We start from the raw sequence: 16,100 nt of genomic DNA on the forward strand, positions 1-16,100 counted from the left end.
TATTGGCACTGTGCCAAGGCCATCGTGTCGTTATTTCCTTTAAGTTTGCCTGCGTAGTCGGTAGTGCTACTGACAGCTCATTGGAATTTTCATTAGTGTTCCAAGTGCGCCGCCATTGAGACGGCATAACACACACAGATCTGCGTGTGCACTATATTGCACCAAACGAAAAAAAAGTGGCGCGGACTTTCAACAAATTCACAACACATTCGTACGCATATACATACTTGTATGTGGACGAGCCTACGCCCTGCCCTACGCTCCCTCGCCACACGGCCTCCATGTTTCTCTATTTCTATCTGTGTTGTGTTGCTAACTCACATATTTTGTCCGTTGCCGTTGTTCTACTAACTGTCATGTGTAATTTTGAAAAGATTGGCAAAGCATAACTTTACACAAAAAGAGGTGATGATAAAAGCCAGCGCAATTGTAAGGATTTAGTGGTTCTGTATTTAACATTATAGGAAAATTTCTTAGCAGCGGCCTTTTTGTAAATGGTTTCCAGTTGGTAGCCCTCCTTTTCTGTTGCTTTGCAGGAGCAAATATTACAATTAACCAACTCAGAAGAAGTCAGTTGCAAACATTTTGTGGCGCTAATGTGTAAGTGTTTGAGTGCCAACAAACCCACATACAAATACCCACTCAAGCATACCCCCCGACATTGTTGCAAAGTGATGCTGCTGCTTTGGTTGTTGTTGACGTCGTTGCAGCAGTAATTGCACTTGGAATACTTTATAGCCGTACAGTCATCAAATTTTATGCTCACCATGTGACGTTCTCTTTTCTTCTCCTTTTCTTCCCATTCATCGATCCAACAGTGCTTAGTCGCATCTGTTATGTTTTGTGTCAGTTTTAAAACTAAATAACGTTTGATGCGGTTAAAGTAACACCGCAACACACCTCACCCCCCCTAGTGGCACGATCTGAGATGCGGGCGTACTTACGCCCCCAATGGGCGCCATGGCAGTACATGTTGTTAAATTCCCGGCATTTGTGTTACTTGTGATTCCAAAACGGCCTTGCTTTCCTGTTTTATATTATTAGTTTCTTTATTGTTTTTTTTTTCAATTTCGAATAAGTTTAAAATTTACATAATTATTACACACATAAATACAGAGGATTTTAAAGTCCGGACACCCGACCTTTGGCAATAGTTTTTTTTTTTAATGTAGATAATTACTTTAAGAAGGTAATAATAGAAAAACAACAGAAATCATATCACAACAAATGATGAGCTTATTTCAACAGAAATACAAGGTCCAGTTCCCTAACTACCGCAATTTGTGTGAACTCAATTTTTAACTCGAACTCCAGTTAGTAGTTGTGTGCTATGGTCCTAAGTTTCATCATGATATGTTAGTTCCAAAAAGAGTTATAGCCATTAGTGAAATCAGTGCCCATACTATTTTCCCACAAAATTGTAACAACATTTGTCTGAGTATGTAATACGAAAACGCGCGAGAATTTGTTTTCTTGAAATTTGTGTGCAAATAAATAATTATACTCGAATTCCGTTTTGCCTGTGACTGTCTCAAGTTCGTTGTCTCTCATGCCCATTCACAACAATGTAAACATTCCAAAATGTTGCGTGATTACACATTAATTGTTCGTGGTATTTAATTCTTAATCTATTAGAGTCTGTGATATAAAATTGTCATACATATAGTACAAATGTGGTTGCTGCCACTCCAGCTTTAAGGGGTAAACCAAGAAAAGGTAAAAATGATGTGTCACCAGAAATATTGTTATTAATTGGAAATATGGTTTTATTAGTTTGGCATACTTATAAATCCAATAAGAAGTTAACCACATAAATACCAATTCAGTTTGAACTGCTTCTATCTTAACACTGATACAAAAGTTAGGCAAACTTTTTTTATTATTCAACATAGTCTTCTTAACCTCATATGGATACCGCGACACCAAATGCAAGCATCATTCCTGACAAAGAAGTTATTGGCATGCCGTTTACCTTCTTCCGTCTCCTCACCCTCAGCTATGCAGGCATGGCAGGCTATTGTGATCGATTTTCCTTTCTCTAGATAATAGGTATACATAACACCACAACTATCTATCTCCTCACCCTCAGCTATGCAGGCATGGCAGGCTATTGTGATCGATTTTCCTTTCTCTAGATAATAGGTATACATAACACCACAACTATCTTAAAAAAAAAAAGGAAGAAATGATAAAAACGAGCAGGCTCAACTCTTAAATACCCTGTACCACCCCATAAAAAAACAAATTAATTAAATTGCATTAATTAATTAATTAAATTTAATTAATTTAATAATTAACTAAATTAAATATAAAATATTCCATACATGCATACATACATTTACATCAGAATCGTGTCTATGCGTGTTGCTGTACTAGTAAATATGTATGTGTGCATTGGGCCTGGTTATATGGCTATAACTTTCTTTCTAATCATGCTGATCATGAATACCCTTGTACCCTTTGGGTACAGGGTATAAAAACTGTGACCATCACTTTTCCATCCGAAATAACAGATTTGGTATTTTTGGAGGCGGATTCTCCTTCACAAACCACTGCTGAGCATGAAAAATATTAAAACGAATATAAAAGCCATTTAAATTCAATCTAGGAAAAATCCGAACATACAAACCTACAAATGCAAAAATGCTAATTATGTATATTAACTGCAGACGTCGAGGTGCGATAACAGGAACAGGCAGTGGAACAAAACCCCAAACTCGGCCAATAAATAAAGAGAGGCAAATATGAAGCTATAGAATAATGACAATTTCGAAGGCAAATGTTAAGCTCAAATGCAAATTAAAAATTGTGCAATTCTTTTATTGCATCGGTAGAAATAAAAATAAACATATATTCAAGACAATGCGTGAGTACATACTTGTATAAAAATGTGCATACCCATGGCATAAGCTATTTACTTTCATTACCTTTCGCATATAGATGCAAAGTCATTAAAAATTTTAATGAAGAAAGTTTGTTCTCTTCCTTTTCTATTGTGTTTTTTGTTTTGTTTTTGTGGCATCGTTGACGCCATCAGTCTCGAGCAGCTCCAATTTGTTATTTAATTTTTTAAAGTTTTATGCTTTTTGCAAGAATTTGTGTGGCAACGTGGTCACTGAACATTTTTCCTCATTTACACGCCAAAAGTAAATTGTAAACAAGAAAGAATGCTACAGTCTAGCAAGTCCGACAGTGAAATATCCTTACCTAGGTTGTGGACGTAGTACTGGTGTGAAATTCTTTCACTAGTAACTATTCTTAGAATTTATTGATTTGGATGAAATTTAAAACGTGTGCAAGGTTTGGTTTATGTAGCTTTCAAAATATGGACAGTGTCAAAATATGATTCGTCTCGACATGCTGTTTAAGAATACATATGCCACCTGAGATACAGCGTTTATTTCCAACCCAATTTATTCATTATGCCCAAGTGCAAAGACAACATTTTATAAGCACGCTTACAAAACTGTAATGTAAGATAGGTACTGCGTTTTAATCGACGAATATTTCTTTAAATATTTCTTTATCAAACCCTACCAAATTATTTTTATTCATTTGCTACTTTTTGGAGTAAAATGGTTTTGCTAATAGCTTTTTTAGGAGTTTACCGTTTTACATGAAATTTGAAACAACGGTAAAGAATTATATATTAATTGCGTATGCAAAGCTAAGTCTATAGTTTGCACAAACCTAATAATCCCTTCTTAGCCTTCGGGTACATGCTATATCAATAATTCATGGGTGTTGGCCTGTCAGACTTATTTTAGTTGGGGTCTAACAGAGATAAACGCGTAAATTGAGCAACAGTTTTAAGAAACGTATAAATCCGATAAAACTTCTTCGAGCTCTGTCCCAAAAATGTCTCCTTTTGAGAACCAGTTGCTTGAATCTACGATTATACTTAGGTGTCAGTTTTTCAAGTTGACTGCTCCAAAGGTGTTTTAATATATTATTTTCCTAATTTTAGGCCTTTCTACTGCATTTAAAACTGCCGTAATGCCTTGAATGTGTGTAGGATTGTGTTCCTTAAGTATTTACATGTTTATGTTGCTGAATTGAGGGATAGACTGAAGCACATTCAACGTACCGTTGCATACGAAGCTGCCGAGCTGCAATTTCTGCCTGGCTACTCCCACTCGCTTAGGAGTGCTTCCTCCGCCGCCACAGCTCTTATTGTTGCTGTCGACTGCAATTTTTCGTTTCACTGCCTGTTATGGTGCAGTATTTGCTCAACACGAGCGTGTTTATATTTTTGGGATTTTGTTGCTGTTATTGGACTTGTGTGCGGCTGCACTCCCTGCTGCTGCGGCCGAAATTGAATTTCACTTTGAAAATATATGGGCATTATTAATCACTTAACGAATGGACAGGAGGCAAGCAAGGATTTGGTGATCAAACTTGCAGCTTCACTGACCGGAAGTCACAATGAAGAATACAAGCTCATAGCATCACATCGAATAACTCTGTGGCATTATACAGTTTAAAAAAAAAAACAAATTTTGAAAACAGCATAACTTAAAAACTAAAATTAAAAATTTACGAATTAGGAAAAAGTTGTATATTTTAAATGAAATTAAATACAATAATACCATTTTGAAATGTAATCACAAAGCCAAACATGTTATGTTTGTTATTAATTGAGGAACTTTAAGGATCAATCCAGACATAGTTACTCGATGTAAGCCATTTCCTCTTATCTATTTTTTAATGAACTTTATCAAACTTCACGGGAGTAAATATATATTCGATTAGAGTTTTTCTTGGTTTCCTTTGGTAGAGAGACCAATAATAAAACTAAAAAGAGATTTATTATTTTGGTTTCAGTTTAATGTATATGACTTAAGCCAGCTTAAGTTGCACGATCGAGCAGGTTTTTCTCTAAATTGTCATAAATTGTGAGTTGAACTTTTAAATGGGCACACTACAATTTGACCTATTCAGACCTGTTCCGATTTTTCATATTAATCAGAAACAATTTTTTTTTATGTGTAGCCGTACCTTGAAATTATTAGTAAACAAATATTTTAATTAAAAAACAGAAATACTAATTTTCTGAAACAATTTATCAAATTGACTGACTAAAAGGGCGTTGACAAATTTTGATAATCAAAGGCTAAATTTAAATTTGTTGTAAAAATATTCACGCACTTTGTTTTTAAACACTCTCTTAATTTATTTTGTATTCAATCCTCTTTTTGTTTACATGCATTTTCTATATTATTTTTTTTGTTTAGCTTAGAGCACACTTTTTTGCCCGCTTGAACTTTGTTGATTAAAACGTATTTAGTTGTTTCGTTTAACTTCGATCTAGCGACTAACGCGACCAGGTCGACACTAAAAATCGTAGCACCCCCGACAAAAAATACGCAAATCTGAACTGCAGCGACCACGGGACCTTTGACTTGTTAGGCGACTACGACTAATGGTGGCTGACGAAGGCCAACGTTGCCGACAGCGACGACTTTGTTCGGCTTCGTGCTTGGCACTGAATGGCGGACTTAAATGTTCGCAGGCATAAAGGAACCTAAAATTATGACAAGCGCCTCAGCGACGACGCCATCGACGACACCGACACGAGGACGATGATGGCATCTCTGCTTGCAAGAAGCTACCATCGTAATCTCGCACAGCAGCAACAACAACAATAGGCAACTATTTGCAGCTGAGAAAATTTCGTAGCATACTAATGAGCGCTGTGCTCTGTATTCAGCGCTCTGCCGGCAAACGCACAGCTGTTAGATTGGCGCCAAAAAGTTGGAGTTGAATGCGCAGGCGTGATTCTGTTATACACCTATAACTGTCATACAACAATAGAGCCATGCCATTGCCTTGTGCTTCCATATTCAGCAAAGAGGGACTAAGATTTATTTCGTACTTAGAAATTCTAAATTAATCTAAAAGGACTTAACTTAATCATTTTTTTCTTAATATAATACATATTAAATACATAAAAACGGTATTTTGCGCAAATAAGAAATCTTTGGAGAACAGATGATCAGATTTTCGCCCACCGATACCTACCAGTCCGAAGCTCTCCTAGCCAAATATAAGTTCCTTCAAAATCTGTTCCTTCAATTTGTGTTTTGTATTTGGGTTTTTTTTAAAGCCCGCTGGGAATCCTTTCTGTAGGAATGAGAGTTTTTAACGCAGTCCATAAGGCGGACAACTTCACAATTACCTATACACTGCAGTTGCTCTTACTACATACAAAATTTTGTTAAGTCTTCTCAATTCTCGTACCTCACAAGTTAGGACAGGAGCATAAGCACCAGTGCATTAAATTTTGAAATACACTTGTACTGTGTACACATAAGGCAGATATGCAATATGTAGTGTCTCTAGCTCTGATAGTTTCTGAGAGGTGTTCATACGAACAGATGGTCAGACAGGCATGGCTCGTACTGTAATGCTAATCAAGAAAATACTTTGTATATTCAAGTATATACTTTGGGGGCTCTGCCACGCCACCTTCTGCCTGCTACATTTTTTACTTTGCACAAACATAATATACTCTTGTACCTTTTAGAGTACAATGATGATTGTTTTTGTCAGAGCTTTCCAATGCTTTAAAAGCTTCGCAACTATATATTTGACGAGCCGGCTTTTGTCTTTAGCATATTAAAGTTCATCAACAAACTGTCAAACTAACACCCCTTCACTTTTAGTGTGCTTCAAAACCTTTGGTGCTTCAGCGAAATGTTAAGCACATGCTTTGATTGCATTTATCGTATGTATATATCTTTATTACCAAGGTTTATGAACAAGTCAAAAAAGTATTACAGAAATACCCCATTTAAGGTGTAAGGTGTTTGCAAAGTAACATCCGCACTGCGTACACATTTAAAGCACCTGTGTGCAATATGAATGGGGTTATGGAAAAACCCCTATTTCGAGGGGGTGGAGGTGCATCATAAAAATAAAATGAACTCGCACTGCTTAAACATATAGGGAATTTGTGTGCTAGTATAGTTTCTGAGATGCTGATCAATATAATATATTATTTTTGGGGCCTCCCACACCTCCTTTTGCGTGTGACACACATTCGCACTACACTTTACCCTTTGGATACAGGGTAAAAAATGGACAGCCTTAAGGCCAATACCTTTATTGTCGTTCTTCAAGAACTAATTTGGTGCTTTATCGAGCAAAGTTTAATCGTCAAAACACAAAATTAAATTAAATTAAACCATCTAATGCACTTCCTCCATCTACGTTTACATACGAGTATAGGATATATTGTTGTTGAGCACCGGCATTAGAACGAAAGAAAGCTGGATTGCTGCTTTTAGTGGAACACAGGAAATGGAAAACGGAAAATGCGAAAACATGAAAAATAAGACAATGCCAACTGAATTAAAAATGCATGACATCAATTAAAGGAAGTTTTCTTAATTTTCCTTCCCAGCACAAAAGTCTGCCTTAATTCACATTGAAGTTTACACGGAAACTTTTCACTGAAACGAGCAAAAACAAACAAGTAGACGACAACTTGCAATAGCAGTCGCAGATCCTCATAAACATATGCACACATTTACACATCCTCGTATGCGTCTACGTATGCGTGTGAGCATTTGTTTATTCCTCGATTGCGTACAAACATTTTCATTTGCATAGACAAGTTAAAAGCATCTACTGCACCCCATGCTTCCCTCTTTGCCATTCATGTATGCCCACGAATGTGCCTGTTCCTGTTCTTGCATACAATTCGAGTCGATGCACCAGTGAAAGCGAAAACCAGTAAGTGTGGGAAAAACTCTCATATGCGAAATTTCAGATTTCATATGCAAATTTTGCACTTCTTCAGAAAATTATTCAAATTACTTATGAGCGAGTGTCAGCCGACTTGCAGGCTGCAGAAGGACTGCAACAAGTGACATCGCCTTATAAGGAATCACAGAAAAATGGCAATGCGCAATAATGAGTTCATTTGTTAAGTAAAAAAAAAAAATGCAGCCTTGCTTATTCACCCGCATTGATCCATCAAAACCTCAATAAAATAGGAAATCTCCGACTAGCTGTGCCAACTTTGTTTCAAGCCCAAGCAAGTCTCACAAGCTTTCATAAAGTTATTCGAAAATATTATTACGTAGTTAACATACATCACTCGCTTGTTTTATTTTGAGCAAAAAGAGCAACAAAATAACAGCAGAGACAAAGAAATCATTGAAGCGAGAATTACAAAAGTTTTGACGCCTTTCAATGTTACGCTTAATTATTCTGTCCTTCCTGTCACACAAAATGGCTATTTAAGCTATGTTATTCAGTTTGTCTGTGTCCTTTCATTTCCCTGCACATCTTGAAATTACCGGATACACAAAAAAATTATATTAAATCGGCGCGTTGCTTACATTTTCACAAAATTTTGATATTTCAGCTACTACCTGTATTAATTGATTAATGATGTAGCTTTAATAGTATCTCTCAATTGAGGCTCCTGAAGCATATACTGCCTGGTTTGTTCCAAGGGAACTCAAAATTATCATCATACTAAATTAAATTTTTTTACCTTTTCAACAATTCTAAACAATCCTTTGGTTTCGTTATTATATTTGCAACATATGATTGTAGGGCATGTTGGCTCCGGTTCAGTCAAGGCATGTTTGTTTTTGAATGTGCGTGCTCGCCAAAATTTGCCAACGGCGAAATATGAAGCCAAACACAACTGCTCCTCCATCGCATGAAATCCTGCTTGGGTATTTAGTAATATTTATTCGGATTCTTCCTTAAAGATAATCGCAATTACAGCTCACTTAGGGCGATGACTGCGGCTTTGATGGCAGAGATGGTGACGAAGGTGGAAAAGGAAGAGGAAAATGATGGAAAGACAATATAAACACGGTGGAAAACATGTAAATTAGTGTCGAAGACTTTTGCTCCGCTGTCCGCTTTGGCTCGTCGCGTGCTCTCTGTGGCAAAAGAGTTAAAGTTCATGTTATACTAAATTTGCATATATAAATGACTTTACGCCCCTGCGACCCGGCCATATCACCAAAAATGACAGTCAGACGTGCCAAACGACTTTAGCACTTTCGTCGCAGTTCAAACATTTTGCAATTGTGAGAAACGCCCGCGACAATTGCCAGCAGGCAGGGCTTGTCACGTTTCCGTTGCCTCGTAATAGTGAGATTGAATGTTAGGCTGTTGCCAGTTTCACGGTAAGTGCCATATAGATAATAACTGAGTAGGATACACAACAAACTGCTGCTCTTTACTGTTTTTAGCATGTCTTACCAGCAATTTACATGAGTAGTGCAAAGTTGGGCGTACCTATTTTCTGTCTCTCTGACTGTCTACTGTCTACTACAACATGATTACATTTATTTGGGCTGATTAAAGAAAAATAACATTTTTCGAATTTTCCCATATTAAACAGATCATACTTATTTTCAGTGTTTCATAAATTTAGGGAAAACGTTTATATTGTTTGGTGTAATGAGTTAAAACAGCTATGTTTAAATGCAGAACTCGTAAGAAGAATAGCATTGAAAAACAACAACAAAATAAGTCCGCCAAAGGTGTTTTTACATTATTGTTATGTTTTTGGATTCAAATTCAAAAGTAGCACCCCCTTTTGTTTTTACATTTATTGCTTTACCTTCATCTGTGCTTCTTGGTAGCTATGCCCCATATCTTAAAATAATTTTATGCTCATGGGTTAGCAAAAACGTACTACTCGTACATATATTTTTTATATAATATTTTGTTTGGCTGCCCTTTGAGTCGTTCACAGTTCGTTACAATTATAGGCAGTTTTTCTAAGGTGACTGTTTAGAGCTTCGTTTGATTTCTCGGACATTTGTTGCCACACTTTCGTGAGAAACGCTGACAATATCTCAAGAGCAAGAGTTTTCATTTTGGGTTGATTTAATTCTCATGAATCTCACTGAATGCCACTTGCCTGTGTATTGATGTCTTTTGACCTTCGGTAAGCGACAACAAGGTCAGCTTTCATTACTATAATTCCAATTCAGCGAGCTAGCTAGCATACGGTAGTTAACAAGAAACGAAAGCCTAAACTACTATAGTCAAGCAACAGCGCCAATAGATGCTTGAATTTGCAAAATTGTTGCATGCCCGCAAAGCCGCAATGTAAAAGTGAATCTTCGGCTTCTACCCAAAACCGGAAGTCATTAACACACGCATAACTTTTTCCAGCCTTAAATGTTTACGATTAAGATGTGCATGTATGAAGGCATATACTACATAGAAAGTGTATTGCTGACGCCATTATAGTGAGTGGAAAATTTAATTTATGTTTTCGCATAAAAGTGCCTCTGCACATTTCAACGCTAATGTTTCAATGCACAGCAGGTATGCCATGAACGGAAAATTGTCAACAGTGAGCAATGCACAGCTTGAACCGATTAGATGCGATAACTAATGGAAATAAAAACGTTTTTGTTCACAAAAAGGGAAGTAAGACTGTTATTTTCTTTATAACAAATATCCACCAAAGAATGTTTTGAAGAATATAAAATTGGTTGTTTATTTGTTTAACTGTATAGTATGTTACACATAAAAACCAGAAAAACTAGACCATTCACAAATATAGAAATCTGATCGTGATATCGTCAGTTTTCAGGTTCGGTCAAAAAATCTAAAAGAGTGTTATTATTATTATTTATTTTATCACATTCTATTTATTTTTAGCAACTATCAATGCTTATGTTTTATGCTGCTGCCGCAAAGGACTACCCAACATTTTCTCAAACGATGGTAGTGTAGTGTACAGTAAATTTCTGCCAAAATTGTAAATGTACAAACTTTGACAAAATGAATTTGATCGTCAAATACATAAATCACATAACGGACAGAACGCCTCCAAGCAGGTTAATTGAATCCCAAAGTGCGAGCAATGATAAGCTGTTCACTTAAAGTAACATTTGGAACAAATAAGTCAAATGAAGCTCAACAACAACTATTTATGTGTATGTATGCCACTGCGGCTCTTAATGCGCGTAAGTCCTTTAAATTGCTGTTTGTGTAATCACGGGGGGTGGCAGACCTGGTGGCAACAACACTTTAATGAACACACAGACAGCACAGCAAACAAGAGATTATGCTTCAACTGGCATTGTCCCCGTCACTTTCATTTCTGTCGCACCATGCTACAATGTTGGGTAAACAGCTTGCGCTTTCGTGTCCACTATTTTGTGGCAAGAGGGATATGCAGCTACTTCCACTGACACTGTCCGTCCTACCATCCTGCTGCTCTGGCTATTTTAATAGTATGTATGTCTATAACTGCCTGGCCCACAAGTGTTAATTTAGTGATTTAAGCTGTGGTCAAGGCGAAGAGGGGCTCCCATTTGATGGGAGCCAGTAATAATTGCTTTTTGATTGAGTTAGACATGAATTTGAATTTTCAATAGCTATTGTCGGTCGTGCTCATCATTCATGTATTTAAACATTTTTAGTCCGTCCACAAGACAACGCGTGTCAGTTGTCGCTCAAGTCGCTTCGGGATTCACTGTTGCAATGATTTATCCTCACGAGTTTCCGCGTCCGAGACCACCGCTGTACAACAATTTTGCTGAAACGTGGCCGCGAAACGGTTCCAAACGTACCTGCTGTAGCCCAAACAGTAAAATGGCGAAGCTTATGCTGCCCTACTTAAAAGAGTACTGCGACAGCTCGTCGTTGCATGGTATTCGGTATCTAACAGATCCGAAGCTACAGAATTTTGAAAAGTAATTAACATATTCATTTGTTCGTCCACGAATAAGAGAGAAATTTCCTTACAACAGTTGCACCTTTCAGCGCAGAAGAATTCCTGATATCTTGCCATTTACTACACAAATAATAATGATGCATTTGCATCAAACCTAATTACAAAAACTTACTACTGGGTAGTCCATATAGTGGTTCCTATTAAAAATTTAAAAAAAGAATGATCCAATATCCATTTTTCCAATATATTATTAATTTATTCGTAAGAGCAAACATTTCCCTTATTTGAGGCACACGATTAAGTGGCTGCCTCGGCTAGCTTAGCTCAATTTTCCATGACCTTGTTGACGGGTTCTGACTCTATCCCACGAAAAGCTCAATATTCTCCTTAAGAGTCTGAATAGTTAAAGAAGTGCTTACCGTTGACCGAGTTGGCGGGTTCAGCAGCATTTTCAAAGAATATGGGCCAATGATGCGAAATCCTGCACTAAACTCTCATTCTCTGAGGAAGCATAGACTTTTCGATTTTGCAAATAAGCTAATGACTTTTTATCAAGATTTCCAGCGAGAAAGAGCTGTCACTGTAAAAAAAAATATGATTTAAGTAGCACTATATGGACCACCCTGAACTTATAAATTGTTTCGTTTATTGCAGAGTCATTTGGGTACTGCTTCTAATTGCCACAACTATTTGTGCCACACTTGTCTATATCGACCTGACCGAACGGTACAACTCAGTGCGTATACACACAACCATAGAGGACTCTATGCTTCCCATATTCTATTCACCTTTTCCCTCGGTGGGCTTGTGCTTACGTAATCGAATCAACCTGAGGAAGTTGCAACACGAGGCGGTCGAACATTTTCTGGGGACCAATGCCAGTGCTGCTGATAGGGAGATTTTTGTGCGCTTCTTCACCGCCGCCTCCGAAGTGCATTTAAATCGTATGTACGTAATGGGCAAATTCTTCAATAATGCCACACTAGCAATGGCGGTCAGCAGACTTGACCACCTTAATGTGTCGGAAGTTCTGCGCTACGCTCGTTTGGATTGCAAAGACTTTTTTGTCGAGTGCAACTGGCGTGGCCAATCGCATAACTGTTGTGAAATCTTTGAGCATGAGCGCACCGAAGCCGGCTACTGTTGGGTCTTCAACTCCGCCGTCAGTCCCAAAATGAGACAACGCGCGGTAAGAATTAAATTATCGTACTTGTTTTCGCAGTATAGCCGATAAAAGTTGTTCTCATATGTTTACAGAAAAACGACAAATATTATCCTTTGCACACACCAAACTCAGGGGAAGGCACCGGGCTCGACGTTTTTATGCGATTGAACAAGTCGCTCATACTCCCGGGCGTACGTGGCGTGTACTTGATGATCAAACAACCGGACCAGTGGAGCGATGAGGTCCGACTAGTAACCCACAACACACACACTAAGATTAGTATTGTGCCGCGCTATACCTCGACCGAGCAACGCACGCGTTCCGTAACACCTACTGAGCGGCATTGTATTTTTGATGACGAGACAAACGATCACCGATACAAGAAGTTGCCGGGTCTAAAATACTGGAAAGGCAATTGTCGCTCACGATGCCATCAGGAGCATGTCGACCGTCTGTGCAGGTGCACGCCCATGCTCCTCTTTCCCATCAGTGACGATGGTGAGTACTAACATACGTGAGGCCGAAAAAATATGCAGATTTGCCAGTTAATGTCCTTGGTTAATGTAAGTAAGTAAGGCAATCTAAGCTACGATGCATAGATAGATAGTAAAATGTAAAATGAAGCCATGATTAATGTCGTTTATTATAAAATAAAATTCATCTTTGCACATTCCACAGATAATTTTACGGACTGCAAGCCCTCCGAATTCAAATGTCTCTACGATAATCGAGGTAGGTCCCTAATACGGTATTCAATACGGTTCAACAATCTCTAAGTATGTGGTTTTTAGATACATTTCGGGTGGAGCGCCATGCTATGGAAACTTTGTATGTGGACAGCGTCTATAAGGACAGCATGATCTGTGACTGTCTCAACAGCTGCGTCCAACTTATCTTTGAAACCGTTCACAGTAGCACGCCCTTGGAGTAAGTAGCCCGTGAATTACTAAAAACTAAATAATATTTATCCAAATACATACAACCTACCTCTCTGGTAGCTTTAATGAAACTGGAGTCGAGATGGGCACAATGCGCCTAGACATATTCTTTCAATCGAGCTTCTTCATCAAGTATCAAACGCGCATGCGATTCACATTTGTCGAGTTATTGGGTAGGTTTTCCACTTACCGATAACCTACTTTGTTGGACAATAGAAAGTACTAACATAAAACATTTTTATTTTGCAGCAAGTTTTGGTGGCATTATCGGACTTTTCCTGGGTGCGTCACTTCTTAGCGCTATTGAGCTGGTTTATTACTTTACAATGGGGTTATATTTCTACCTACATGGAAATTGGAAACTGCAACAACAACAGAATTCGGTACAGAAGCTGCAACATACACAAACTATTCAGCCCCGGCCAAGAGTTTCTAAAAACAAGCTAGTTAACTGACTTAGTTTGTAACACACTTATAAATCAGACTTATCTCAAAAATGTAATCAAACAAGCATACACCGAAATAAAAATTGGTCAATTGATGTTATGTGACTTAGAAGAATCTGGATACCAAAATTGGCTATTCTAGCACATACTTTCTGAGATCCTTGCGTTCATGCTGTCGGACCGACATTTCTATTTCGACTCGTCTTTTCAGGCTGATGAGAATATATACATATATGTATTTTCAGCCACGCCTCCTTCTGTATGTTACTTGTACACGCATTAAACTAGTATATACTTTTACCCTTTGGGTATAGCCTAAAAACTGAATCAACTAAATTCGTCAAATGGTTATATTTATAGGCAATTTGTCTGCATAAATTGCCTAGCTTTGAAATCCTAATTGCTAAATTTTTAGTCGATATATAATAAAGTAATAAAATTGTTAAATCTGTATTGTTTTTTTTAGAGCAGAGAAATACGAGTATGGTTGTGTGAAACAACTGTTTTAACAAATTGATGGAGCATTCGCACGCCACAATCGGAAGTCGGGACTTGCATCAAAAAACCAAAATTCCACCCGGCCCAAGTGCGAGTTTAAAATATCTTAGGCTCCATACAAAATACAAAACTCACTTCGGCCCAATACCAGGCGAACATAAATCAGCAGTAAGCAGACTCATAAGTAAACAATGACGTATTTGTAAGTAATGCGCTGACAATACTTTGATTTTACAGTTGTTTTTTGTTGCGTCGTTTGCTGCCTACTTTATTTGTTTTGTAAACAATGTTCGCTCTCTATCATTTGTATACGTAGCCTATTTTGCTATGCATATGCGTCTCTTTTGCACCTGAAGCTAGTTGATCTTAACTCGCTTGCCTGCTACCATTTATGTTTGCCTGGTATTCTGCCCAGTCCAGAGACCCATTTTGTAGCTTCCGTATTTTAATTTCGATCGAGTCGAAGCCTCCTCAATACCAAAAGATAGGTTTGACTGAAGTGCTGTACGAGGCTTGCATAAATGAAAGCAAGCAAATGATTATTTGCAGTAAGTGAAAAGACTGCTAGGATTAACCTAGCTTCTGGTGCGAAAGAGACGCATATATAGTACATTGCCAAATGTAAACAAATGAGGTGGGCAGCAAATGATGCAACAAAAAACAACTGTAAAATCAAAGTTTGTTTACAAATGCGAAATTGCTTACTTATGTCAGTCTGCTTACTGCTGATTTATGTTCGCCTGGTATTGGGCCGAAGTGAGTTTTGTATTTTGTATGGAGCCTAAGATATTTTAAACTCGCACTTGAGCCGGGTGGAATTTCGTTTTTTTGATGCAAGTCCCGACTTCCGATTGTGGCGTGCGAAGGCTGCATGAACTCGGAACTTCTTCTTAGCAACACTTTTACATTAAGCAGCAAAAATATACCCAGAAATTATATCGTTCTTTATAGTTAAGAGAATAGAAATAAGCATCGCTTTAACAATGTTTTAATTTTAATACCAAGTTTTTACATTCATTTGAGTGTTGTGATGTGATGATTATAACTGTTATATAGAACTTAGAATGGGTTTTTCGTAAATAAGCCGAATAATTCTATAAGTGCTTGGCATCAATCTGAATGAGGATTCAATTGAAGGTGCATTCCATTCTGGCGGTATGTTGACGGTTATGATCGATGTGTCATTTTCGCAAGCCGCAGCAGCAGTGCTTCGGGCAGCTCAGCACATACGAGTATATGATGTTCATCAGCCCCTGGATAGGTGTATCGGATGTTGAAAGCAAATATGTACGGGGTGAAGCCTGCTAGAATGCTCCGGCAGTAGTCGTTTCACTGATATACCCAGCGATATGGTATCTGATACAAATAATTTATAAAACGTT

At 37.8% G+C, this 16,100-nt stretch overlaps 1 protein-coding gene across 1 annotated transcript; it reads left to right on the forward strand.

Annotated features, from left to right (window-relative positions):
• Positions 1-11,589: 11,589 nt before the first annotated feature.
• Positions 11,590-14,341, forward strand: LOC115621048 (pickpocket protein 19). Its single transcript, XM_030514570.1, has 7 exons — positions 11,590-11,690; positions 12,326-12,860; positions 12,929-13,334; positions 13,515-13,568; positions 13,628-13,763; positions 13,835-13,947; positions 14,024-14,341. Exons 1-7 carry the CDS (start codon positions 11,590-11,592, stop codon positions 14,227-14,229), a joined length of 1,551 nt encoding a protein of 516 aa, XP_030370430.1. The 3' UTR covers positions 14,230-14,341.
• The last annotated feature ends 1,759 nt before the right edge of the window (positions 14,342-16,100 follow it).

Source organism: Scaptodrosophila lebanonensis, unplaced genomic scaffold (assembly GCF_003285725.1).
Source record: "Scaptodrosophila lebanonensis strain 11010-0011.00,11010-0021.00 unplaced genomic scaffold, SlebRS2 tig00000024-arrow-pilon, whole genome shotgun sequence".
In the NCBI taxonomy this organism is placed as follows: Eukaryota; Metazoa; Arthropoda; class Insecta; order Diptera; family Drosophilidae; genus Scaptodrosophila; species Scaptodrosophila lebanonensis.

Coding starts and splice junctions, on each gene's coding strand:
- LOC115621048 (XM_030514570.1), top strand. CDS start 11,590: ATGGCGAAGCTTATGCTGCCCTACTTAAAAGAGTACTGCGACAGCTCG. Junction 11,691..12,325: donor AAGCTACAGAATTTTGAAAA/GTAATTAACATA, acceptor CGTTTATTGCAG/AGTCATTTGGGTACTGCTTC. Junction 13,569..13,627: donor ATGTCTCTACGATAATCGAG/GTAGGTCCCTAA, acceptor TGTGGTTTTTAG/ATACATTTCGGGTGGAGCGC.